Source organism: Cyprinodon tularosa, unplaced genomic scaffold, assembly GCF_016077235.1.
Source record: "Cyprinodon tularosa strain WSP-4 unplaced genomic scaffold, ASM1607723v1 ctg648, whole genome shotgun sequence".
Lineage (NCBI taxonomy): Eukaryota > Metazoa > Chordata > Actinopteri > Cyprinodontiformes > Cyprinodontidae > Cyprinodon > Cyprinodon tularosa.
This window is the reverse complement of record NW_024039394.1, coordinates 362,501-388,164: the sequence shown is the minus strand read 5'-3', so window position 1 is coordinate 388,164 and position 25,664 is coordinate 362,501. Positions and strand designations below refer to the sequence as shown.

Sequence of the window (25,664 nt, the reverse complement as noted above, 5' to 3'; positions counted from 1 at the left end):
GCGGCTGTGAGCGGCTGAGATGATAAAAAAAAAGTTGGTTTCGTTATCAGACTGGTTTTCACTGGTTCCCGACACATTTTCCAGATGACTGTGGTTTGTTTTTGGTCAGACTTGCCATGACCGAAATACTTCCAAACTGGCGAACTACAAAACCCTTCTTTGAAACAATTTCCTCCGACTCTCCTTGCTGCGACATCTTCATGTGCTCTGTGTTGTGGTTTGAGAGGGCGGCGCTTTGTGACGGCGTGCCTGGGTCCGCGATTGTGATTGGTTGGGAGGAAGCAGTGACTAGCATAAACCTACATGCTAGGCTACAATGAGAAGGAAGGAAAACTGCGTTTCTTTTTTATCGAACTTTTATCGACCCTCTTTTTGTTCTATTGCGCCACACGTCTATCGATCGATATATATCGTTATTGAATTATCGCCCAGCCCTATGGGGAATACGGTAATACCACAAAAATAAGGTCATAATTGTAACAGAACAATAATATTAGAACAAAAGTTCAATATTACAAGAAAAAACTATTGATGGTTTGCAAGATTTTAGAGGGAAAAGTTAATTTGGTTTATTGGATAAACTAAACTGTAGCCTGAAGCATTTTAACGCGATGCATAGAGCGCTCATTAAAGGACTTTTTTATTGTCAACATTATTCTCCAAGGACTATATGTAGAGCTCCCCCTACAGGTTTGGTGGGTTACAGTTCAGTAGATATCAGCGGCTTATATATGTATGTTTCCAGTTTAAAAAAAAACACAAAAAAACCTTGGTGGGCGTGGCCTATATTGAGGCGCGCTCTATAGTTTGGGGAATACGGTAATACCACAAAAATAAGGTCATAATTTTACCAGAACAATAATAATAGAACAAAAGTTCAATATTACAAGAAAGAACTATTGATAGTTTGCAAGATTTTAGAGGGAAAAGTTAATTTGGTTGATTGGTGAAGGATAGAGCGCTCATTACATAGTTTATCGTCAACTAAATCTTTTTCTTGTAATATCATAACTTTGTTCTTATCATTAAAATCTGCTGGTGAAGATTCTCAGTCATCCAGGTCATCATCATCAAAAAAAGTTAAAATCAATCCTCTGGACTTTGTTTCCAAGTTTGAAGACGTTTCTCTTCCATCCAGGAAGCTTTTTCAATTCCAAATGTCAGAAAAAGCAGTTTTATCCAGCAGCCCAACAAAGCCTGGTTTTAGTTTAGAAAACTTGCAAATAGAAACGGATGAACGGGTCCCCCCCTTTGGAATGGGGGTCTGTATCAGCTTTAGAAAACCTTTTGATCTCTGTGTAGATCTGTGAAAGTAGATGTGTTCTGATCTCGTGACGCAGCAGAGTGGCTCCCGCAGCCAGACGACCTCTACGGCCAAACAAAGAGGTCAGCTTTGTGTCTCTGAGGACCGACAGCTGAGCATGTTCACCCCTCCCACGTGACGCCGAGGCGACTGTGGCGTCGCTTTAAGGGTCAAGAACTTCCAGCCAAAGCAGAAAGTTTACGTTTTTGTTCTACCACCATTGCTTCTATATTTAACGATGAGTTAGGTGTGGAGATAAGACTCTCCCTCCTTTATCTTTCCCTCCTTCGGCTCAATCTCTTCTTCTTCTTTCACTTCTTGTTTTCCTGCAGCTACTTTTAACTCATGTGTGACAGCAGGCCACTGCTTTCCTGTGCAGATTTTAGGTCTGAGGTTGAGCTCTAATAGCTGTTTTATTTTTTTTCAGCAGGGACAGGTCTGAATAGGTTATTAGAGGATCATGGTTGTGACTGTGGCTTTAATTATAGTGTCATACCATAGTTATTATGGTCAGACTTATCAGTCAGAGAGGCGGGAGACATGCCTGCTTAGGTCAGATGATATTTGCGACCCGAGGCAGCCATTCTGCTCTGTGTGTTTGCGCCGTTATTATTGCGCTGGAGTGTCATTACAAAGGTATCAGAGGCAAGCGCCGGTCATCGAGACGGCCGTAAACAAACATGCAGACGGACAGAAATAAGGCTGGCTGCAGACCTCAGCCACCTAGGAAGCGTGTTTTATGCTAAAACATGAGGGCAATCATTCATTTTTAGGAACAAACACACCTTTTAGATGTGAAGTAGACTTTTTTTTTTCCTGGTTGGAAGTTAATCTGTTCCGCCATGACGGTCCTATGGAGAACATGGCTGGAAAAAAGTGCCGTGAGTGGCACTTTCAGCTGCCCCTCCCCCACATGTTGCTGAACTGCTCTTCTGCTGCTTAGAATAAGTCCACTGAACTTTTCTCTCAGTACAAATAAGAAGTGAAATAATCATAAACCACTTTGTTTGACTGTTGGATTCATTTAATAAAATCATAAAGGAGAAATATGCACTGTTAACTTTAAATAATGATGGTTTTGTTACTTTAGCTGCGCAGGAACACCAACAACTTTTTAATGTTTTAATCAATAGTATTTAAAGTGTTTTATGATGATGAAATGCTGTAATAATCTATGTTAGGTTTTTATACTAAGAGATGATCACATCTGTTTATAAACTGGATAAAAAGACACATGCAGCTGCGATCGGCATCAGCTGGAGGCAGGTTAGTGAAAACAAGTTTAAATCATGATGGCTACAGCCACTGTGAGAGTGGCTCGGTTCGTTTCTTTCCCTGTTTGAAACATTTATCCGCTGGCTGTTATGAAGGAGCATCAGGCCCATAGTAAGAGAATACTATTTTAATGATGTTTTTTCAAAAAAAGTTTAAAAAAAAACAATTCACTGGAGTTTGTTAACAAGTTTGAAGACGTTTCTCTTCCATCCAGGAAGCTTTTTAATTCAAAATGTCAGAAATAGCGTTTAGTTCCAGGTTTTATCCAGCAGCCCAACAAAGCCTGGTTTTAGTTTAGAAAACATGCAAATAGAAACGGATGAACGGGCCCCCCCCTTTGGAATGGGGGTCGTTTGGCTTCTTTGTTAGCCTGCAATGCCCCATACCTGTCTATGTCTCTGAAGGGGGGTCGTTAGAGGGAATAGTTGGCCTGGATGAATAGGTGAGGTCTTCTGTTCTCCTGTAAAGGGGTTGGAGCTGCATTGATAGCGGGAAGGAATCAACTCTATTGCTGGATTGTAGTTTTATGATTGAGTTAATTCCTTCCTGGTTTCCCTGATACACCCCGCCTATTCAGCCAGGACAAGCACTTTTATGACAGCTGTATCCGTCGCGTTAAAATGCTTCAGGCTAGTTTAGTTTAGCCAATCAACCAAATTCACTTTACCTCTAAAATCTTACAAACTCAATAGTTTTGTCTTGTAATATTGAATTACATTAAAATATTATTGTTCTGTGATTAAGACATTATTTTTGTGATATTACTGTATTTTCCAAACTATACAGCGCACTTCACTATAGGCCACGCCCACAATGTTTTTTGAAAAAAACAACAACAAAAAACTGGAAACATTCATATATAAGCGGCTGATATCTACTGAACTGTCTCCCACCAAACCTGTAGGGGGAGCTCTGCATATAGTTTTTGGAGTAGGGAAGAAGAAGAATGCTAACTCCCTTTAGCTTGTTAGCTCTCAGCAGGAGTAGAGCTCGGTCTCTTCATTGGTTCGGCAGCTTTAAAGCGGCAAATAAATGTCAAAATGTGTGAATTCCAGACATTTTCCTGCTGCTAGCATGTTCTTGTTCTAAATGAAAATTAGCCATTTATTCTTTTCATTTCCAAGTTTCACTTCCTCCTCTGGCGGCTAGGAAAAAATCCACCGAAAAGCCGCGCCTTCTAATAAGCTGCGTGGTTCAAAGTGTGGAAAAAAGTAGCTGCTTAAGGGCAGATTATACTTCTGCATTTGCACACATCAAATGTCGCTTGTTTCTGGTCATGAACCAGTTTTGCTGGTTTGCTTCTGCACCGTCGGTCGGGAATTTCTAGGGACGCTCAGCAATTTCCCGCCAAAGCACAAGGGGGAGCCTATTTAAGAACTCGCGAGAACTTCGGCTGATGGTCACGAGAACTTTGGCGGCGCCAGCGGGGGAGTTTATCTTCCAAAATGACAGAGGTGCGTCTGCAAGATGTCACGGTCACGGAGATGGGTCTAGAGTTGCTAGACATCGAAGAGGATATATTTATTTATATAATTTATCTGAGGCATCGTACAAGTGGTTGTACTTCCGAACCTCCTCAATTAACCTTGTTCCTCGGTTTTTAGAAATGGTGTGCCCCGGCACCGAATCGAGGAGGACAACCACACAGACAGCCGGAAAGGCATACCAAGGACCATTCACAGCTGCTTTTTGTCTGCGCACTTCCGCTTGAGGTCTGCGCAGGTGCCGACGCTAGTCAGGATTTTTTTGAAGTGGTCGCACACAGAGACAGATTTGACGGTTGCAGATGATATGCGTCAGAAGTAGCAATTGGCCTTTATAGTCCGGAAAATACGGTAGTTTATTTTTATTTGTTCAGATTAATTCCCTCAATAATTAGGTCTATGTGGTTTGAAATGATTTCTAATTTTGAATTGATTCTTTCTTGAAATGTTACTCGATAATCAGCAATGATAATACGGCCATATTCCTGTAGTAATATTATGACCAAAAGATGATGACTTGATTCTTGTAGCTCAAAATAACAAACCTCTCATGCTAACGGTTCAGAGTTTGGTGACCAATGGCTCATTAACTGATTGAATATTTCCAACAGAAATAAGAACTTTGACCATTTTATTCCGTAGTTAGATCAGCCACCGCCGGCTGGTAGGACATTCCCACAGTAGAGATGTTTAAATGGAAAATTCACTCCTTTTCTAATAATGTATAGAGCCGAGCTTCTGAAAAAGAAGGAAAGGCACCCACTATCAGTGGTTTTACTGCTCTTAATGGAATTATTTAACAAATCATGAATTTTTAGAGGATTTTTATGCATTGATAACAAAAAAAAAAAAAAAAACTCCACCAAAGATCAGATAAACTTTAAAGAATTGCACCAATCTGATACCCAGATCAGGTATCGGTGCCAATATTGCCTCATTAGCTGATCAGATATGGGACTAAAAACGCTGATGCTGCTGTTTGATGAAATCCTTTTTTATAACCATCACACACAGCGATGCAGTTACAGCGATCTTATCACTTTAATCCTGTTTGCAGTGCCGGCGTTCTGTCAGATGAACATACCCATAGTCAATACCTGTTTATCCCTTTAGTTTTGTACGAAAAATAAACTTTAAACTTCCTCGACGGGCGTGTATCCCTTTAGTGATGCACAAAACTATTTAATTTCTTAATTTTTGGTGTTTATTGAAGCATATGGTGATCTGACTTACGGGATCCACGCCCCTCGAGGTAGTTTAAAGTTTATTTTTAGTACAAAACTAAAGGGATAAACGCAAATCTGACATCATCCACATGCGTATTAGCTATAGGTATGCTGGTCTGACAGCGTATGCTGATCTGATGGGGTATGCTGGTCTGACGGGGTATGCTGGTCTGACTGGGTATGCTGATCTGACGGGGTATGCTGGTCTGACAGCGTATGCTGATCTGATGGGGTATGCTGGTCTGACGGGGTATGCCGATCTGACATGACGGGGTATGCTGGTCTGACATGACGGGGTATGCTGATCTGACGGGATATGCTGGTCTGACAGGGTATGCTGATCTGACGGGGTATGCTGGTCTGACAGGGTATGCTGATCTGACGGGGTATGCTGATCTGACGGGGTATGCTGGTCTGACAGGGTATGCTGATCTGACGGGGTATGTTGGTCTGACGGGGTATGCTGATCTGACGGGGTATGCTGGTCTGACGGGGTATGCTGATCTGACGGGATATGCTGGTCTGACGGGGTATGCTGATCTGACGGGGTATGCTGGTCTGACAGGGTATGCTGATCTAACGGGGTATGCTGGTCTGACGGGGTATGCTGGTCTGACGGGGTATGTTGGTCTGATGGGGTATGTTGATCTGACGTGATGGGGTATGCTGATCTGACGGGGTATGCTGGTCTGACGGGGTATGTTGGTCTGACGGGGTATGCTGATCTGACGGGGTATGTTGGTCTGATGGGGTATGTTGGTCTGATGGGGTATGTTGGTCTGACGGGGTATGTTGGTCTGACGGGGTATGCTGATCTGACGGGGTATGTTGGTCTGATGGGGTATGTTGGTCTGACGGGGTATGCTGGTCTGACGGGGTATGTTGGTCTAACGGGGTATGCTGGTCTGACGGGGTATGTTGGTCTGATGGGGTATGTTGATCTGACGTGATGGGGTATGCTGATCTGACGGGGTATGCTGGTCTGACGGGGTATGTTGGTCTGACGGGGTATGCTGATCTGACGGGGTATGTTGGTCTGATGGGGTATGTTGGTCTGACGGGGTATGCTGATCTGACGGGGTATGCTGGTCTGACGGGGTATGTTGGTCTAACGGGGTATGCTGGTCTGACGGGGTATGTTGGTCTGATGGGGTATGTTGATCTGACGTGATGGGGTATGCTGATCTGACGGGGTATGCTGGTCTGACGGGGTATGCTGATCTGACGGGGTATGCTGGTCTGACGGGGTATGCTGATCTGACGGGGTATGCTGGTCTGACGGGGTATGTTGATCTGACGGGGTATGCTGGTCTGACGGGGTATGCTGATCTGACGGGGTATGCTGGTCTGACGGGGTATGCTGATCTGACGGGGTATGCTGGTCTGACGGGGTATGTTGGTCTGACGGGGTATGCTGATCTGACGTGATGGGGTATGCTGGTCTGACGGGGTATGCTGATCTAACGGGGTATGCTGGTCTGACGGGGTATGTTGGTCTGATGGGGTATGCTGATCTGACGGGGTATGTTGGTCTGACGGGGTATGTTGGTCTGACGGGGTATATTGGTCTGACGGGGTATGCTGATCTGACGGGGTATGCTGATCTGACGGGGTATGCTGGTCTGACGGGGTATGTTGGTCTGACGGGGTATGCTGATCTGACGTGATGGGGTATGCTGGTCTGACGGGGTATGCTGATCTAACGGGGTATGCTGGTCTGACGGGGTATGTTGGTCTGATGGGGTATGCTGATCTGACGGGGTATGTTGGTCTGAGAGGGTATGCTGATCTGACATGACGGGGTATGCTGGTCTGACGGGGTATGTTGGTCTGACGGGGTATGTTGGTCTGACGGGGTATGCTGATCTGACGTGACGGGGTATGCTGGTCTGACAGGGTATGCTGATCTGAGGTGACGGGATATGCCGGTCTGATGGGGTATGCTGGTCTGACGGGGTATGCTGGTCTGACAGAACACCGGTAACCTCCTGACAACAAGCAGCACAGCTGCCAGATTATTTCTATCTGTGCTAATTTATCATAATTTTTCAAACAATGTTTATATCAAGCCTGAGATCTTCACTTTCACGCTGAGTTCTACCGTTCATTCAGCCTGAGGTAGCAGCAAAGGTATCGACTGGATAAATCGGATCGCTATAGCTCTACTTTAATAGTGCTATGTTTATTATTTAAAGGAGATTGTGGTTTATTTTATTGCAATATCAATTTTAAATTTTATAAACGGAGTATAAATAAAAAAAAGGCAAATCAGCCGATAAAAAGTCGAATCTGCCTTATAAGTGAGGGAAAAAAGGCAATGCTAGCTCTCGTTAGCATTTCATTTAAATGACGGGAAGTTTATTTATTTTTTAACGGCTCTAGTGGCTCGTTTTTCTGACAGTAGGCTGTCAGGAAAGCTGGAAAGACATGCAGCAAAGGACGACAGGCCGGATTCGAACCCGGGTCGGCTGCGTCGAAGACCAAGCCATTGCACGACCTGCACGCCCATTTGGAAGTTTAAGACTTTGACATGTTTGGCATTTCTTTAAGTTCACCAGAGTCAAATGCAGGCTAATCTAATGTGATTTTATATGTGATTTTAAAATACTAGCTACATCAAAGACTTTGAAGAGTTCCTTTTTATGCCTTATAATCTTTGGAAACTAATTCAGAATCAGTCTAAGTCAGAACCAGAAGGCCAGGCTGCAATAAAACCACCAAGCGGTGTTGGTCTGCCCGGCTCCTCTCCTCAGAGTCAAACTAAACGCCGTTACTTTGTGCTTTTCAGCAGCACAGTTGCTCTATTTGGGGTAACTGTGGTGCAACACCAGGCTTTCTGACTGTGGATAAGTTGTATTTTTAGAACAGCATTTGTTTTAGCGTGGCTCAGGCCGACTGCAGCGACTGATTTGTAGACCAAAGGGCTGCATCAGACTTTTTTAATACTAGAAGTTATAGACTAATGGACTCTGAGGCCTGAAGAAGACGGAAGGGTTTGAAACCAGAACGAGCGACGCCTCTGCAGGTCTGATTGTTAGATTCAACACGGTGGTGCAGAATACTTGTGATTGCAGTTCTTTGTGTCATTCAGTCACGGCAGTCAGAGTTTCCTGTAAATTGGTCACAGTGAGTCATCGCCTTTGGCAGAAAGAAGAGGAAACCATCTCACGACATAACCCTTCTTTATTTATTTCCTTTTTCTGATCTCACCTCCCTGTGCTCCAGAGATCGGCAGGGTGCGCAAGGACATGTACAACGACACGCTAAACGGCGGCATGTTCAACGGGCGGGACATGGAGGAGCTCCCCGAGGCCATCGGCCCCGTGGCTCAGCTGCAGGAGAAGCTCTACGTTCCTGTCAAAGAATACCCCGACGTGAGTTGACAACAATCTGAGACCTTTGACCCTTTTTTTCTCTTTTTTAAGCAGAGATCCTGTTTACCTTGCTCTGTTGTCTCCTTATCTGTTCTAAGCCAAAGCGAGGAGCTGCAGAGGGTCAGCGTGGCCGTTAATCACAGGGACTGGGAATTTTATCTGAGAGCTGATTTCATTCTGAGATCATCTGTGATGTAATCTAGGCCTAAACGGGTCAATAAGGCAGCAGCGCCAGCGACTCCACCGGGATTAGATTGAATAGAAAGACATAACTTTACCTGAAGATTCATTCTGCATGTTTTCAGTAAAACAGGTCCTCTAAATTATGCATTTAGTATTTACATTTTATTATCACTGCTCCTCATTTAAAACCAAACTAATTCTGAAAGCAAAGACAACTAAAGTGAAAACTGAGAGCAGGTTTTTATTGTAAATAATAAAGATCATGAATTTGGCCTTAGTTAAGAAACACATGAGGCAGAACCTGTTTCACATCATGAAGTAGGCAAAAAAAATCAATAAATGACTAAAGCAGTGGATCAGGATGGAGACGCTTCTGGATCCGGATCACTTGGTGGAACTAGAACGGCCTAGTCAAAGCAAACATTACCCAGTCTGCAACTGGAGCTGATTTAAAGCAATAGTGATCTGTTTTCTCACGGAGGCGTCATGTAAGAAAGAAGAAATACTTCCTTACTTCAGTAGAAATGTTGGCTATCTGTACTTTACTGGAGGAATTATGTTTTACATTTAAAAAAAAAGTGTCATTAGTTTTCTCTCATTTAAGCTCATTTTCTTTCTGGCCTGTTGGTATTTAAAAAAAATTAAAAACATCAAAATAATTAGTTTTATCCAGTCAATGAATTTCCTTTTTGTTGGACTCAGTGCTGCCCCAACTTGTTGCTCACCACGTACCAAAATAAATAGTTTATTTTAATACTTTCAATAAGTAATGCCCCTGACCCACTTCAAGTTGTTTGATCCAATTGAAACTTTGCATGGGCAATTATTTATATCTCTATAGATTAAGTGGAAAATTACAGTTTTAAATTGATTATTCTATTCAGTTTATTTCTATAGCTCCAATTCACATCATGTCATCTCAGGTCACTTTCCAGTTCAACCAGATCATCCAGTCAGATTGATTCAAAGTTTTCTATCTAAGGAAAACCAGCTGATTGCATCGACTCATTGACTCTTCAGCAATCCCTCACACTACACTGGAAAAATGATCTAGAAATAAGAAAAGATATTTACCCTTGATTTGAGTAGGTAAACGAGATAGTTTGCAATGGAATCCATATTTTTACTCTTAAATAAGATAATTAGATAATATTCACTTGAAATAAGAGAATGCAATTGTGTTTTCTTATTTTAAATGTAAATTGTCTTGTTCCACTTATTTTTGCTCTTATTTTTAGAAAAAATGACTTATCAAGATATAGATTTTTTCTGTGTAAGCATGCCTGTAGCGACAGTGGAGAGGAAAAACTCCCTTTTAGCAGGAAGAAACCTCCAGCAGAACCAGGCTCAGTGTGAGCGGCCATCTGCTGAGGCCCACTGGGGTTCAAGGAGACAGAAGCAGACATAGAAAAAGAAGCATAGATACAAAAGGCAACTGTCAACCAGCTCCACAGGCGGCCCCGTCCAGGAAACACACAGCCAGGCAGACGAGCTCCGAGCCAGCTCCCATGTCAGAGGATGAAGAGAGCACATCCAGTTAGTCACAGTCAGAGAAACAGGACTACACTGGAAAACAGGCCAAGCTCCAACATCTAGAAACAAAGGTGTTGATGGCAGCAGCACAGCTGATATTTCTCATTTCCCATTTCTGATTTTAAGGCGTTTGAACCGAGTCGAGTCTGAAATGAAGCCTGTTGAGTGTCGAGCAGTGAGCCGGTTTTTGTATTTGAAAGGACGCTCACCACATAACTTATGCTGATGATGCCCCATCCTATGGTGTATTTTATGTATGTATTGCTTATGGTGATGATGCCCCATCGCATGACCTTATAAGGTCATGCGATGGGGCATCATCACCTTAAGTTTCATTTCATCCAAAGTCTCCTGTGGTGCGTGGATCACTGCTCCACACTCAACAGGCTCACTTTGACATGACTCGATTCAAACGCCTGTAAATCAGAAACCACATTTAGTTCAGAGCTGTAATTTACCCCTTAATCTATAGAGATATAAATAATTACACGTGCAAAGTTTCAGCAAGATCAAACAACTGAAAATGGGTCAGGGGCATTACTTATTGAACGCTCCTCTTATCAAAATAAATTATTTATTTTGGAATGTGGAGATTCAAAGTTAAAGTTGACCCTGTTTGCATTAGTTATAAAGCTAGGAAAATGAAATAGAAGGAAGTTATCATCCAGAATTATATATTAAAAATGTCCTATAATAGGGTAGTGCAGTAAAGTATGGAAGAGGATTAGGGCCACTGAAAAAAAAATAAGTTAGCTGATTTTTAAATTTTATTTCAGTTTGGTATGGGGAAAAAGTCAGAATTCTGACTTTAATCTCAGAATTCTGACTTTTTTCTGAGAATTCTGACTTTAATCTCAGAATTCTGACTTTAATCTCAGAATTCTGACTTTTTTCTGAGAATTCTGACTTTAATGTCAGAATTCTGACAATAAAAAAAGTCAGAATTCTGACTTTTTACTTTAATCTCAGAATTCTGACTTTAATCTCAGAATTCTGACTTTTTTCTGAGAATTCTGACTTTTTTCTCAGAATTCTGACTTTAATCTCAGAATTCTGACAATAAAAAAAGTCAGAATTCTGACTTTAATCTCAGAATTCTGACAATAAAAAAAGTCAGAATTCTGAGAAAAAAGTCAGAATTATGAGATTAAAGTAAAAAGTCAGAATTATGAGAAAAAAGTCAGAATTCTGAGATTAAAGTAAAAAGTCAGAATTCTGAGAAAAAAGTCAGAATTCTGAGAAAAAAGTCAGAATTATGAGATTAAAGTCAGAATTATGAGAAAAAAAGTCAGAATTCTGAGATTAAAGTCAGAATTCTGAGAAAAAAGTCAGAATTCTGAGAAAAAAGTCAGAATTCTGACATTAAAGTAAAAAGTCAGAATTCTGACATTAAAGTAAAAAGTCAGAATTCTGAGAAAAAGGTCAGAATTCTGAGAAAAAAGTCAGAATTCTGACATTAAAGTAAAAAGTCAGAATTCTGCCATTAAAGTAAAAAGTCAGAATTCTGAGAAAAAGGTCAGAATTCTGAGAAAAAAGTCAGAATTCTGAGAAAAAAGTCAGAATTCTGACATTAAAGTAAAAAGTCAGAATTCTGACATTAAAGTAAAAAGTCAGAATTCTGAGAAAAAAGTCAGAATTCTGACATTAAAGTAAAAAGTCAGAATTCTGAGAAAAAGGTCAGAATTCTGAGAAAAAAGTCAGAATTCTGAGAAAAAAGTCAGAATTCTGACATTAAAGTAAAAAGTCAGAATTCTGAGAAAAAAGTCAGAATTCTGACATTAAAGTAAAAAGTCAGAATTCTGACATTAAAGTAAAAAGTCAGAATTCTGAGAAAAAGGTCAGAATTCTGAGAAAAAAGTCAGAATTCTCAGAAAAAAGTGAGAATTCTGACATTAAAGTAAAAAGTCAGAATTCTGAGAAAAAGGTCAGAATTCTGAGAAAAAAGTCAGATTTCTGACATTAAAGTAAAAAGTCAGAATTCTGACATTAAAGTAAAAAGTCAGAATTCTGAGAAAAAAGTCAGAATTCTGACATTAAAGTAAAAAGTCAGAATTCTGAGAAAAAGGTCAGAATTCTGAGAAAAAAGTCAGAATTCTGAGAAAAAAGTCAGAATTCTGACATTAAAGTAAAAAGTCAGAATTCTGACATTAAAGTAAAAAGTCAGAATTCTGAGAAAAAGGTCAGAATTCTGAGAAAAAAGTCAGAATTCTCAGAAAAAAGTGAGAATTCTGACATTAAAGTAAAAAGTCAGAATTCTGAGAAAAAGGTCAGAATTCTGAGAAAAAAGTCAGAATTCTGAGAAAAAAGTGAGAATTCTGACATTAAAGTAAAAAGTCAGAATTCTGAGAAAAAAGTCAGAATTCTGAGAAAAAAGTCAGAATTCTCAGAAAAAAGTCAGAATTCTGACATTAAAGTAAAGTCAGAATTCTGAGAAAAAAGTCAGAATTCTGACATTAAAGTAAAAAGTCAGAATTCTGACATTAAAGTAAAAAGTCAGAATTCTGAGAAAAAGGTCAGAATTCTGAGAAAAAAGTCAGAATTCTGACATTAAAGTAAAAAGTCAGAATTCTGACATTAAAGTAAAAAGTCAGAATTCTGACATTAAAGTAAAAAGTCAGAATTCTGAGAAAAAGGTCAGAATTCTGAGAAAAAAGTCAGAATTCTGACATTAAAGTAAAAAGTCAGAATTCTGACATTAAAGTAAAAAGTCAGAATTCTGAGAAAAAGGTCAGAATTCTGAGAAAAAAGTCAGAATTCTGAGAAAAAAGTCAGAATTCTGACATTAAAGTAAAGTCAGAATTCTGAGAAAAAAGTCAGAATTCTCAGAAAAAAGTCAGAATTCTGACATTAAAGTAAAGTCAGAATTCTGAGAAAAAAGTCAGAATTCTGACATTAAAGTAAAAAGTCAGAATTCTGACATTAAAGTAAAAAGTCAGAATTCTGAGAAAAAGGTCAGAATTCTGAGAAAAAAGTCAGAATTCTGACATTAAAGTAAAAAGTCAGAATTCTGACATTAAAGTAAAAAGTCAGAATTCTGACATTAAAGTAAAAAGTCAGAATTCTGAGAAAAAGGTCAGAATTCTGAGAAAAAAGTCAGAATTCTGACATTAAAGTAAAAAGTCAGAATTCTGACATTAAAGTAAAAAGTCAGAATTCTGAGAAAAAGGTCAGAATTCTGAGAAAAAAGTCAGAATTCTGACATTAAAGTAAAAAGTCAGAATTCTGACATTAAAGTAAAAAGTCAGAATTCTGAGAAAAAAGTCAGAATTCTGAGAAAAAAGTCAGAATTCTGACATTAAAGTAAAAAGTCAGAATTCTGAGAAAAAAGTCAGAATTCTGACATTAAAGTAAAAAGTCAGAATTCTGAGAAAAAAGTCAGAATTCTGACATTAAAGTAAAAAGTCAGAATTCTGAGAAAAAAGTCAGAATTCTGACATTAAAGTAAAAAGTCAAAATTCTGAGAAAAAAGTCAGAATTCTGAGAAAAAAGTCAGAATTCTGACTTTTTTCTCAGAATTCTGACATTAAAGTAAAAAGTCAGAATTCTGAGAAAAAGGTCAGAATTCTGAGAAAAAAGTCAGAATTCTGAGAAAAAAGTCAGAATTCTGAGAAAAAGGTCAGAATTCTGAGAAAAAAGTCAGAATTCTGAGATTAAAGTAAAAAGTCAGAATTCTGACATTAAAGTAAAAAGTCAGAATTCTGAGAAAAAGGTCAGAATTCTGAGAAAAAAGTCAGAATTCTGAGAAAAAAGTCAGAATTCTGACATTAAAGTAAAAAGTCAGAATTCTGAGAAAAAAGTCAGAATTCTGACATTAAAGTAAAAAGTCAGAATTCTGAGAAAAAAGTCAGAATTCTGACATTAAAGTAAAAAGTCAGAATTCTGAGAAAAAGGTCAGAATTCTGAGAAAAAAGTCAGAATTCTGAGAAAAAAGTCAGAATTCTGACATTAAAGTAAAAAGTCAGAATTCTGAGAAAAAGGTCAGAATTCTGAGAAAAAAGTCAGAATTCTGAGAAAAAAGTCAGAATTCTGACATTAAAGTAAAAAGTCAGAATTCTGAGAAAAAAGTCAGAATTCTGACATTAAAGTAAAAAGTCAGAATTCTGAGAAAAAGGTCAGAATTCTGAGAAAAAAGTCAGAATTCTGAGAAAAAAGTCAGAATTCTGACATTAAAGTAAAAAGTCAGAATTCTGAGAAAAAAGTCAGAATTCTGACATTAAAGTAAAAAGTCAGAATTCTGAGAAAAAGGTCAGAATTCTCAGAAAAAAGTCAGAATTCTGACATTAAAGTAAAAAGTCAGAATTCTGAGAAAAAGGTCAGAATTCTGAGAAAAAAGTCAGAATTCTGAGAAAAAAGTCAGAATTCTGACATTAAAGTAAAAAGTCAGAATTCTGAGAAAAAGGTCAGAATTCTGAGAAAAAGGTCAGAATTCTGAGAAAAAAGTCAGAATTCTGACATTAAAGTAAAAAGTCAGAATTCTGAGAAAAAAGTCAGAATTCTGACATTAAAGTAAAAAGTCAGAATTCTGAGAAAAAGGTCAGAATTCTCAGAAAAAAGTTAGAATTCTGACTTTTTTCCCATGTTAAACAGAAATAAAATTTAAAAATCAGGTAACTTTTTTTTCTCAGTGGCCCTAATCCTCTTCCGTAGTAAAGCTTCTGTCACTACTTTTACTTTTATCCTTGAAGTAGTTTTAAAAATTGTACTTTTTACACTTTTACTGGAGTAAAAAGCTAAAGTTGATCCTCTAACTTCTAAAAAAAGTATTTTTAAATAGTCGGGTTTATACTGGAGTAATAAACATTAATACTTTAGATACCTCTGGTTTTCCAAATCTTAATGGCGGCTGAGTCTGTGAGGTTTAGAGGTAAATACTTCCCCACCACGCTGCTTTATAGATCTATTTCCTTCTTAAATCTTATCACCGTCTAAAAAAATTCTCTTTGTAATAAAATAATGTTTGATGACCTGAAACATTAGAATGTAACTTTCCAAAAAGCAAAATAAGAAGAAAAAAAGAGAAAAGTTGGAGCTGTTGGACGGACATAGCGTGGCTCACATGATGCTCGCCATGCATCAGCTCGCCAATCAGCCACTACAGTGGCGGGCTGTCCTGGCTCACATGACGGCGGGCTAACAGGACGCACGCAGGAGTCCATTGGAAAACCCTTGACATGAAGGTTAAATTTAGAGAGCCGACCTCTGTCTGGTTTATCGCGGCGGACGGTGGGGGGTCAGAGCGGGTCGCAGTAAATGGCAGAACACGTTCAGGGAACTTTAACAGAAAAATAAAAAGAGGGGAAAATGATGGCAGGATTTTTGTGAAAGAGGAGGCAGAGAAATATAGGAATAAGTGGCAGGCATACGAAGGGGCAGCTGTCAGGTTAATCAGTCAGACTTGGTGACAGATAAGGTTGAGGGAACGGCGGCGTGCCGTCATGCCACCAACACCAGCCAGCGAACACATAATCAGCTATTTCTGTCTCTCTTAGTAACACAAACACTTGTCAGCCACACAAACCCCGCAGGCATCCGTAGGCCCACACACACGTTTAAAAAAAGACAACTTTGGCCTGAGATGGACAGCGTGACCCCCCCACCTTCACCCCCTTCATGCAGCTTTTGTTCATGTTATAATTTTTCGCTTTTTCCCGTAGTTCAATTTTGTAGGTCGGATCCTGGGCCCCCGCGGCCTGACAGCCAAACAGCTGGAGGCAGAGACCGGCTGCAAGATCATGGTGCGAGGAAAAGGCTCCATGAGAGACAAGAAGAAGGTAAACATGTCCAACGACCACAGATCCACTGATACCGGCGTTTTTAGGGCGAACATTTTGACATCTGTCTCACCGATCCCCAGAGGCGTAACCAGAACATTTTAATAACGGTGGCCAGGCAATAACCAATGAACACTGAAGGGGGGGCGAAAGCGGATTGGCACCAGAACCTCAGGGTCAAGCTACACTGTTCCAACTGAAAAATGACCAATCATCCATATTTTCCAAATAAAGACAGATTATATTTTCCTACAGCCTTTGCTAACAAATATATTTAAACATCCGTGCTTCCTGGATAAAAGGTATATCGGTTAAAGTTCCTTCAGGTTTGAGTTCCGGGGAAAAAATCTTTTCCATTGTCATTACTTACCTACTTTTAGCAATAATCATTTTGCATAAAATTGATATTTACAAGCACTAAATTAATTACTTAATACGTTTTTATTAAAATATTTATCTATGATTTCACTGAAGACTCCTAGATGACTTGCAGAGATGCATCATTTTATCTTTATCCCATAAAACACAAAACCTAGTTCTGAAAAGAGCATTAATTCTGTATTTATCATCTTTAATGTTAATATATTGATGTGCAAAATCAACCAAAGTGGTTTTTGTTGTCAAGTTATTGATAATTTATGAAAAATTAATATGTTTAGAATATTTCACTTGAGAGTATTAGTGCTCCCACAATCTATATTAGAGGGAAAAAATGGTAGGGGGGCCAGGGGTGGGCCTTGTCCACCCCTGGCCCCCCATCTAGCTCCGCCCCTGCCAATCCCTGACATTATCTCTTGATTCTTCTTCTTCCTCGATCTAAATGATAAAAAGGACACAATGATAATAAATGTTAGAAATGTTTCAATTTATTGCAAAATAAACCTTTATTAACAAATCAAAGAAAATTAATTGAGTAATAATTCGGCCAACGTTCGCAAATATCCGCTGTTGGAGGCAGAAAAAAATGGAAAAATTAAAAAAATATTGTCCAGAGAATGTTTCGTTCAATCTCTACTGAAAACACAACGCTGCCATTTAGTTTTCTGTTTTAGCCCTTTTAGGATTTTTTTTACTAAAATCAGATCCAGTTTAGAGATGTTATTCCCCTAAACTCAAAACAAAACCTCTGCGATCAGACCTGCGATAAATAGGTCTCCATTTATGATAGATTTAGCAGGGTTCCCGCGGGTCCTTAAAAAGTCTTAAAAGTTATTGAATTCTTCAAAATAAAACAAAATAAAATGTCTTAAATCAGTCTTTTGTAGGTCTTAATTGTTAAAACATCATAAATAGGATTATTTTTATTATGATTTATTTGTGTAATCTAAATAAAACATTAAAATTGACCTTTTTTTGTAAAAAAAAAAAAAAAAATGTGTGTTTTTACCTTTCTTCCTGTATGGGAAGCTTTTCAAAATTTGAAACTTTAGTGCAGTGGTTTATGTTAAAATAAACCTTTGGGTTAAATTGTCGCAAGAGGGTTTTTCTTGTGAATTTGGTCTTAAATTTTTATTTCAATTGGCATTAAAAAGTCTTCAATTTATCTTGTCTTATGCTGTAGGAACCCTGTTTAGGATACGCCCCCCCGCTCTACTCAGGATATTTCTCTCTCCAGTTTAGAGAAATAAACGCAGTAATGCTTATTTAATGCCTCACCAGCATTGTTAGCATTGATGAAACGATAATTGCAAAGAGGAAGAAAGCTTGACTGATGATGTCATTCGATCTTCACGGCTGAATGACATCATTTAGCCCATAATGCCAGCAGCTCAGGAAGGATAAACATGGCTGACAAACAGCTCCTACTGGTTAGCGTTCGCAGATATTCCGTGCAGTAACGGGATAAATAGTTATTTTCCAACAAAAACCTGTTTTGTGTCTGAATGGGAGGTGAGATTGCCATTTAAAATCTTCGTTTTTGGCAATCTATCCACTTTACTGTAATTAGGCTTTAGCTCTACATCTGATAAGAATCCAGAATTATTCCAATGTTAAGCCCAAGTCCAAGTCCTTCATCCTGTTTGAGCTGAGTCAGTTCTCCCTCAGGTTGAGAGGAGGCGAGTTAAAGCTCAGTTTCTAGTCTTTGTTTGGTAGCTGTAGGTCGAACCGAAGGGAAAAGTCAGAGTCTGGTCTCAATATTTAGAAACAGATCCAAGTTAAATTCCAAGTTTTAAGAGACCAGTTTGTTAATCAACTGTTTAAGGCGCAAGTCTGAGGCAAGTTTCACGTGATTAAGGGAAAAGTCGTCGTCACGTCTTCAGTCCTTAAAGCCAGGCACACACTGTGCCATATTTTCAATCGTTGCACGCAGCTACGACCAAACCTGCAGAGTTTAAAAGCTCACAGCTCACGATGTTTGATCTCACACTGTGCGACCCGACGCTGTGATGCCATCTACCTGCTCACTGCACGTCTAAAAACCACACGTCGGACTCAGCGCTGAGAGATGGCGCTGGTCGGACTCGTTAATCTGGAAGAAGAAGAACTTGTTTGCATATGTGCCGTGGTTCTGGTAAATCGGCTTGTAGTTCTGCTTCGCAGCAGGATTTGCCCACCAACACGACTGGATTTCAAACGTTTGATTTTGTCCAGACCTTACGATTCCTGATGGGGGGGGTGGTCGTTACAGGCTGATCGCCCCTCGTTACCGCCTGTATAGTACAAGACGCACCGTCAGGCTGAAACTCGGCCCCATTGAAAAACTCGTACGGTGTCTGCCCGGCTTAAAGTGACGGGAGAGTGGCGGTCTAGTGGTCGGGGCATAGAGGTTGGAATCCTGAGGTTCTGAGTAGGGGTGTAAATAATAATCGTTTTGTATCGATGCATCGATACAACAGCCGACGATCCGATGCATCGACACGTCCGCAAGAAAATCGACTCATTTTTTTTTTCCCTCCGGTCTATTTTTATCCATTTTCTCCTGGACGTAATTCTCCTCCCGTGCTGCGGTGGCGCTAAACCTATTTTGCCCTCCTACCTCGCTTCCTGGTTATACTCTTACAGCAGTGTGTTGCAGTGAGCTTGATGCAGACATTTTTAAATTATGCTCAATATTGAAGCGTGGTCTGAGCTACACGCTGTGGGTCTAGATACGGCCGAGGCAGCGAGGAAGTGGGGGCGAGTTTAGTCCGACGACGGAGGGACATGAGGGCCAAAAAGAGCGGAGATCCAGGTGGAAAAAGGGTCCCAGCGTTCTCGCGCACCTCGCTCTTCTAGCGGGTCAAACTTCACGAGTTGTTTTCCGCAATTTCGGTCATAAAAACAAAACAAGCCGGCCTCCTGTCTGCGGTCAGCTACAATCTGGGAGAGGAGCAGTGGAGCGTCTGTGGAGGGGGCGGGACGTCTGGAGCCCAGGTATTGCATTGCACTGATTTTGTGCAGTATTTATTGATGCAAAGCCTTGCTGAATCTATAACGCAGAGGTATTATTATTTTTTAGTGAATGAGATTTTAATAGGAATAGGTGGAGTACAACTTTTCTACTTCAGTTATTTTCTGTAGTTTCTCAAAAAAAATGCATAACGATATTACAGCTTTCATTGATTTATTTCAAACTTGAAACTTTGTTTAGCCTGTAAGGTGTAAAAAAAAAAAAATAATAAAAAAATTAATCGATTAATTGAATCGTATCGTGGTGTATTCTTGTGTATCGAAAATAATCGAATCGTTGGGTCAGGAAATCGATACTGAATCGAATCGCCATGATGGATGTGATTTACACCCCTAGTTCTGAGTTTGAGTCCCACTCCCACAGACTGCCGCTCTGGGTCCCTGAGCAAAGACCCTTAACCCCACGCTGCTCCCGGGGCGCCCCACAATGGCAGCCCACTGCTCCCCAAGAGGATGGGTTGAATGCACACTGGAAAAAGGATCTAAAAATGAGTAGAAATGTCTTAAATTATGTGTATTTACCCTTAATTTAAGTAGATAAATGAGATAGTTTGCCAATGGAATGAGTACGTTTGCTCTTAAAGGAAAATTCCGGTTTTTAACACTTTTAGCCCATTTTCTGTAGTGTCCAGGATGAAATCGAATGATCGACACCAAAATGTTGACGATTGGTCCTGTCTCTGCTTTTTGGCTCATGCAGAATCCCCCCCTGGCTGCTTCAGAATGGCTTCCATAGTGCATGTCCGATAATGGCCTTAAAACAACCTTAAACGTTCTTTTTTTAAAATATGCTACTCACCGAGTCGTCAGCGCTGTTCAATGACGTTCCAAAAAAAGTTTCGTGAAGAAAAACCGTTCCTGTCTTGTTTTATTTAGCATTTTGTAAATCCCAGAACTATTTCTTCGGATACATCACAACCGCTTATAAACTTCCGCTTCCCGTTCGAATCTGAAGCGTTGCACACTCCAGACCACTAGTTGGCGACGGTATCCTCTACCATCAAACTCAAAGTCCAATATGTCCTCCTCAAGAATCCACCTTTCGTATTCCATTTTCAGAGTGTTTTAAAGTGTTTAACAGAGACGTTAGCACCTCGACGTCGGAGTACACAGAGTGAAGCAGAAACACTTGGGCCTTGCGAAAAGACTACAACTAAGCGTAAACAGGCCCCATTTCCGTTTCCGGTGGCGGAGGGATATTGACTATTGCAACAGAACTCAATGGGATTTACAAAATGCTAAATAAAACACTACAGGAACGTTTTTTCTTTACGAAACTTTTTTTGGAACGTCATTGAACAGCGCTGACGACCCGGTGAGTAGCACATTTTACAAAAAGAATGTTTAAGGTTGTTTTAAGGACATTATCGGACATGCACTATGGAAGCCATTCTGAAGTAGTCAGGGGGGGATTCTGCATGAGCCAAATAGCAGAGACAGGACCAATTGTCAACATTTTGGTGTCGATCATTCGATTTCATCCTGGACACTACAGAAAATGGGCTAAAAGTGTTAAAAACCGGAATTTTCCTTTAAAATAAGAAAATTAGATAAAATGCACTTGAAATAAGACAATTTTATTTTCTTATTTTAAATCTAAATCTTGTTCCGTTGGCAAAATGTCCCTTTTTATCTCCTCAATTCAAGAACAAATGCACTTATTTTAAGAAAAAATTACTTATTTAGATTTTGATTTTTCCAGCGCATTATTTCCTGATAAAATACTTTGAAGTTGGTGGTTTTAAGACGAAATGTAGGAAAAAAACCATCCAAGGGGCGTGAATTCTTTTCCAAGGACCCGTGTTTATCCTCCAGAGCTGAACTCTTTCCTGTCCTGGTGTTCGGTCCATCTGTCCCCCCCTCCCTCTCTCCCCTGGTGTCTGCTTTTGGACCCGGTCGGCTCCAGCTTTTCCAAACGGCAGGTGGAGCAAGTCCAGCATTCCTCCACCACCTCCACCCCCCCCCCCCCCTCTCTCTTTTCTACTCTCCAGAACATTCCCTACCCTGCACGCCCCTCAGAGGGAGACACGCAGAGAAACACGCAGAGACAGAAAGGAAGGAAAACAGAGTCGTGGTGGGAGGCAGCTGGGGGAGAAGAGAAAAAGATGTTGACTTTCAGCGCTCCTCAGAATGAAGCATCTCGCTTGACAAAACAGCCTGAGAGGAAAACGTTTGCAGGGAGGCCAAGCAGAGATACAGCATTCATAGTTTACTGCTGCTTCTCTGCCTCGCTTTGATTCTCCACTAACTTCCTGTTAGTAGTAAGACTCAGAGATGCTGGAGGCGGGAACTCGACGTCCCGAGTCGCTGCAGGAAGCAGACTGTAAGGTTATCTAATGATCCTCCATCATCTCTGGTCACCCAACAACAAACCTGACATAAAATACAGAAACGTTTCCTGAAATTCCTGCACTTTCCCTGAGAGGGCAGCTGAAAAGGAGGATTCACCACTGGAACAAGCATTTATGCACCTTATTCTACGGCAAATTGTTTTACTTACCTGATCAAATGAAGGGCAGATAAACATATTTCAAGTTTAGATTTTAATTTTTGCAGTGAGCTGACAGCTGAGAGCTTCGGTTCACGTCTGGAGCTGGAATGTGTCTCAACATCTGTCCTGAGTCTCCATATGAGATCCGATCCTGGCCTCCCTGCTCTGAATGTAAATATACGCAATTTCTCAAAGAGAAAAGTCAAACCTTCAGCTGACCCATGTCCAGGCTGATATGCTGCGTGCAGGGGCGGATTTAGTCTGGGGCCCTCTGAACTGAGAAGACAACACATAAACAGCCCCATTCTCCAAATAGAGAAATGTTAATAGAATAGACATCCATTATCTGTTCTAGGTTGTGTCCCTCTCTTCTTGTCCCTTTTCTTCTTGTTTTCCTCTCTATGTTTTGTACTCAGCTGACTTTTCCTGCTGTCTCTAAAGGAATGAAAGATTTTTTCCAAGCACTAAGCTCACTTAGCTGATTGCTCCTTCCTGTGTTTCCAAAAAGGCCAAAGTAAATAACCCAGTCCTTCTTTTCACTGTAGACAAGCCATGATCTGCTTATCTGTTCTCCATTTTTCATTTGGATGAAATAATAGCTGCATGAATCATGACAGCAGACAAGATAGAGGAGAGCAGGAGGCGGGGTTACCAATCTACTCGCTCTGGAGAGCAGAGTTCGCTGCTTTTAGATGTTGTCTCCAAAGTCTCCAGTAGCAGAAAAAAGTCTCTAGATTTGGCGCTAGGAGCTTTTTAGAAATCAAAGTGCTAGAGGGGTCTGAAAAGTGGCTAAATATAGCGACTAAAGCGCTAAGTTGGCAACACTGCTCTTTGCGTGGTTTGTTTTCAAATGGTTTGCTGCTGTCTGTTTGGACCTTTCTGAACATGTGCAGCAAATGGACTGATCCAATATGGCGGACACTGAAGGGGGTGGGCTGAGACACATTTAATATTATCAGTGTTCTGATGGCATTTTAGTGAAAATATTTTTATTAAAAGCATAATTAATGTGCACAAATAAGGAATAGCTGTATTAACCATACTATAAACAGAGTTTTATGGGGCCCCCAGGAACATGGGGCCCTAGGTGACTGCCTGGTTTTGCCTAATGGTAACCCCCCCCCGGTATGCATACAGTGTTTTTTTCTCATTATAGATGCCCCATGTCACAAAGCCAGTCTGCAGAGAAGGGAAATTGCTTGAAGGAGGCCTGAAAAGAAAATATAAAAATATGTGTATCTTTAGATCTTAATCCCTTTCAAACGATGACTAAATTTGCATAAAAGCACAGTAGAACATACACTGCAAAAACCATCTCGAAATAAGTAAAAATTTTACAATTAAGTGTATTGATCCTCAATTTAAGCATTTAAATAATATGTTTTGCCAATGGATTTGGTATTTTTACTCTTAAAATTAGATAATTAGATCAAATGCAAAGTTACTGTAATTGTTTTTTCCTGTTTTAAATGTAAATTGTCTTGTTTTTTTGGCAAATTGTCTTACTGACCTGCTCAGTTCAAGACGAAATGCACTTAAATGATTTATTTAGATATCGATTTTTTTGTAGCGTAAACTGGAAAAATTCCTTAAATTAAGTGTATTTAACCTTCATTTAAGTAAGTAAATGAGAGTTTGCCAATGGAAGGAGTATTTTTACTCTAAAGATAAAATAATTAGATAATGTGCACTTCAAATACGACAATACAATTGTATTTTTTTTATTTTAGATGTAAATTGTCTTGCTTTATTGGCAAAATGTCTCTTTTACTTCCTCAATCCAAAAACAAATGCACTTATTTTAAGAAAAAAATACTTATCTAGATCTCAGTTCTTTGCAGTAAACTGCAAAAACGATCAAGAAATAAGTCAACAATTCTTAAATTAAGCATATTTAGCCTTAATTTGAGTAAATAAATAAGATGATCTGCCAATGGAATGAGTATTTTTACTCTTAAAATAAGATAATTAGATAATATGCACTTCAAATAACACAATGCAATTGTTTTGTGTCTCACTTACCTCCTCAATCCAAGAACAAATGCACTTATTTTAAGACATAATGACTTATCTACATTTTGATTTTATTTTCCCAGTGTGTAAATTGTTGTCGGATCTTTCTCACTGGAAAAAATCAAAAACTAGATAAGTCTTTCTTTTTTTCTTAAAATAAGTGCATTTGTTCTTGGATTGAGGAGGTAAAACAGATATTTTGCCAATGGAACAAGACAATTTACATTTACACTTCAAAAACTATCTAGAAATAAGTAAAAATTTCTTAAATTAAGTGTATTCACCCTTAATTTGAGCAGGTAAATGAGATAGTTTGCCAATGGAATGAGTAATTTTACTCATACAATAAGATAATTAGATAACATGCACTTGAAATAAGACAATGCAATTGTGTTTTCTTATTTTAAATCTACATTATCTTGATCCATTGGCAAAATTTTCTTTTAGCTCATCAATTCAAGAACAAATGCACTTATTTAAAGAAAGAATGACTTATCTAGATTTAGATTTTTTGCAGTGTAACATAAGAAAATACAGCTGCGTTGTCTTTTTCAAGTGCATATTATCTAATTATCTTATTGTAAGAGTAAAAATACTCATTCCATTGGCAAACTATCTGATTTACCTGCTCAAATTAAGGATAAAAACACGTTTTTTCTTATTTCTAGATTGAGGAAAACGATGCAAACATGAAGAAATGGTTCCTGCGATCTTTTCTGCTGCGTTTTGATGGATCAGGAGAAGTGAAGGGAGGGTTCCAGGAACAATATGGCCGTTTCATAAGCTCAGTGCCCCCCCCCCACCTGCTCCAAAGCTGCGTTAGACAACCTTGAGTGTTTTGTGCGTTTGTTTGTTCGCGACCCAAAAGAAGAGAAGTGAAATCCTGTTCTAAAGTCTCATGTGTTGAATTCAAATCAAGCTCCCTGAACTTTTTTTACCTAAAACTTTTGGTGTTTTTTTTTCAGGAGGAGATGAACAGAGGAAAGCCCAACTGGGAGCACCTCAGCGAGGACCTCCACGTCCTGATCACCGTGGAGGACACGCACAACCGCGCCAAGATCAAGCTCCAGCGAGCCATCAACGAGGTCAAGAAACTCCTGGTGCCCGCTGTGAGTACCGCTCCACAACTTTTACCTCGCAACGTTGCAGAAAAACAGAGTGACTGGATGAGAGCTGGCTGTGTTGGTATGCATGGAAGGGGGAAGGGGATGTGGCTGTGTGTAAGGGGTTAGGGTAATTAGGGAACACGCATAAAGGGGTTGTCATGGCAGCCCCGGGTTGTTTGAAAGGCTGAGGGAATGAATGGAGAGTCTGTTCACTTCTTCTTCCCACTCCATCACTCCTTTCCCTCGTTCACAACTCACTCCGTTCCCAACTACCGGCTACAGTATTCCTTCTGCTCCCTGGGTTGTTTTTTTTTCTTCCCCTCACAAGAGAAGATTTCGATGGCACTCCTCAACATTTCTCACATTCTCCAGCCCACCTTACGCCTCCTTACAGACATGCATGCTCATTCAGCGACATCAACACACATCACAGGACACACAGCCTTCACTATCCTCCTTCACTACAAGAATAAAGCTGATATTTTCTATTCCTTCCTTCTTTAACTCTTTATTCT

The 25,664-nt window shown here is 39.8% G+C and overlaps 1 protein-coding gene across 8 annotated transcripts in view; it reads left to right on the top strand.

The window, feature by feature from the left end:
* Positions 1-25,664, top strand: part of qki2 (QKI, KH domain containing, RNA binding 2) — a 46,813-nt gene that overhangs the window by 6,656 nt on the left and 14,493 nt on the right. For all 8 annotated transcript variants that reach the window (XM_038308798.1, XM_038308797.1, XM_038308796.1 and 5 more), the window contains exons 2-4: positions 8,514-8,662; positions 16,033-16,149; positions 25,009-25,152. In XM_038308798.1, coding sequence (XP_038164726.1) covers positions 8,514-8,662; positions 16,033-16,149; positions 25,009-25,152 — 410 coding nt within the window. The remainder of the gene's footprint in view (positions 1-8,513; positions 8,663-16,032; positions 16,150-25,008; positions 25,153-25,664) is intronic.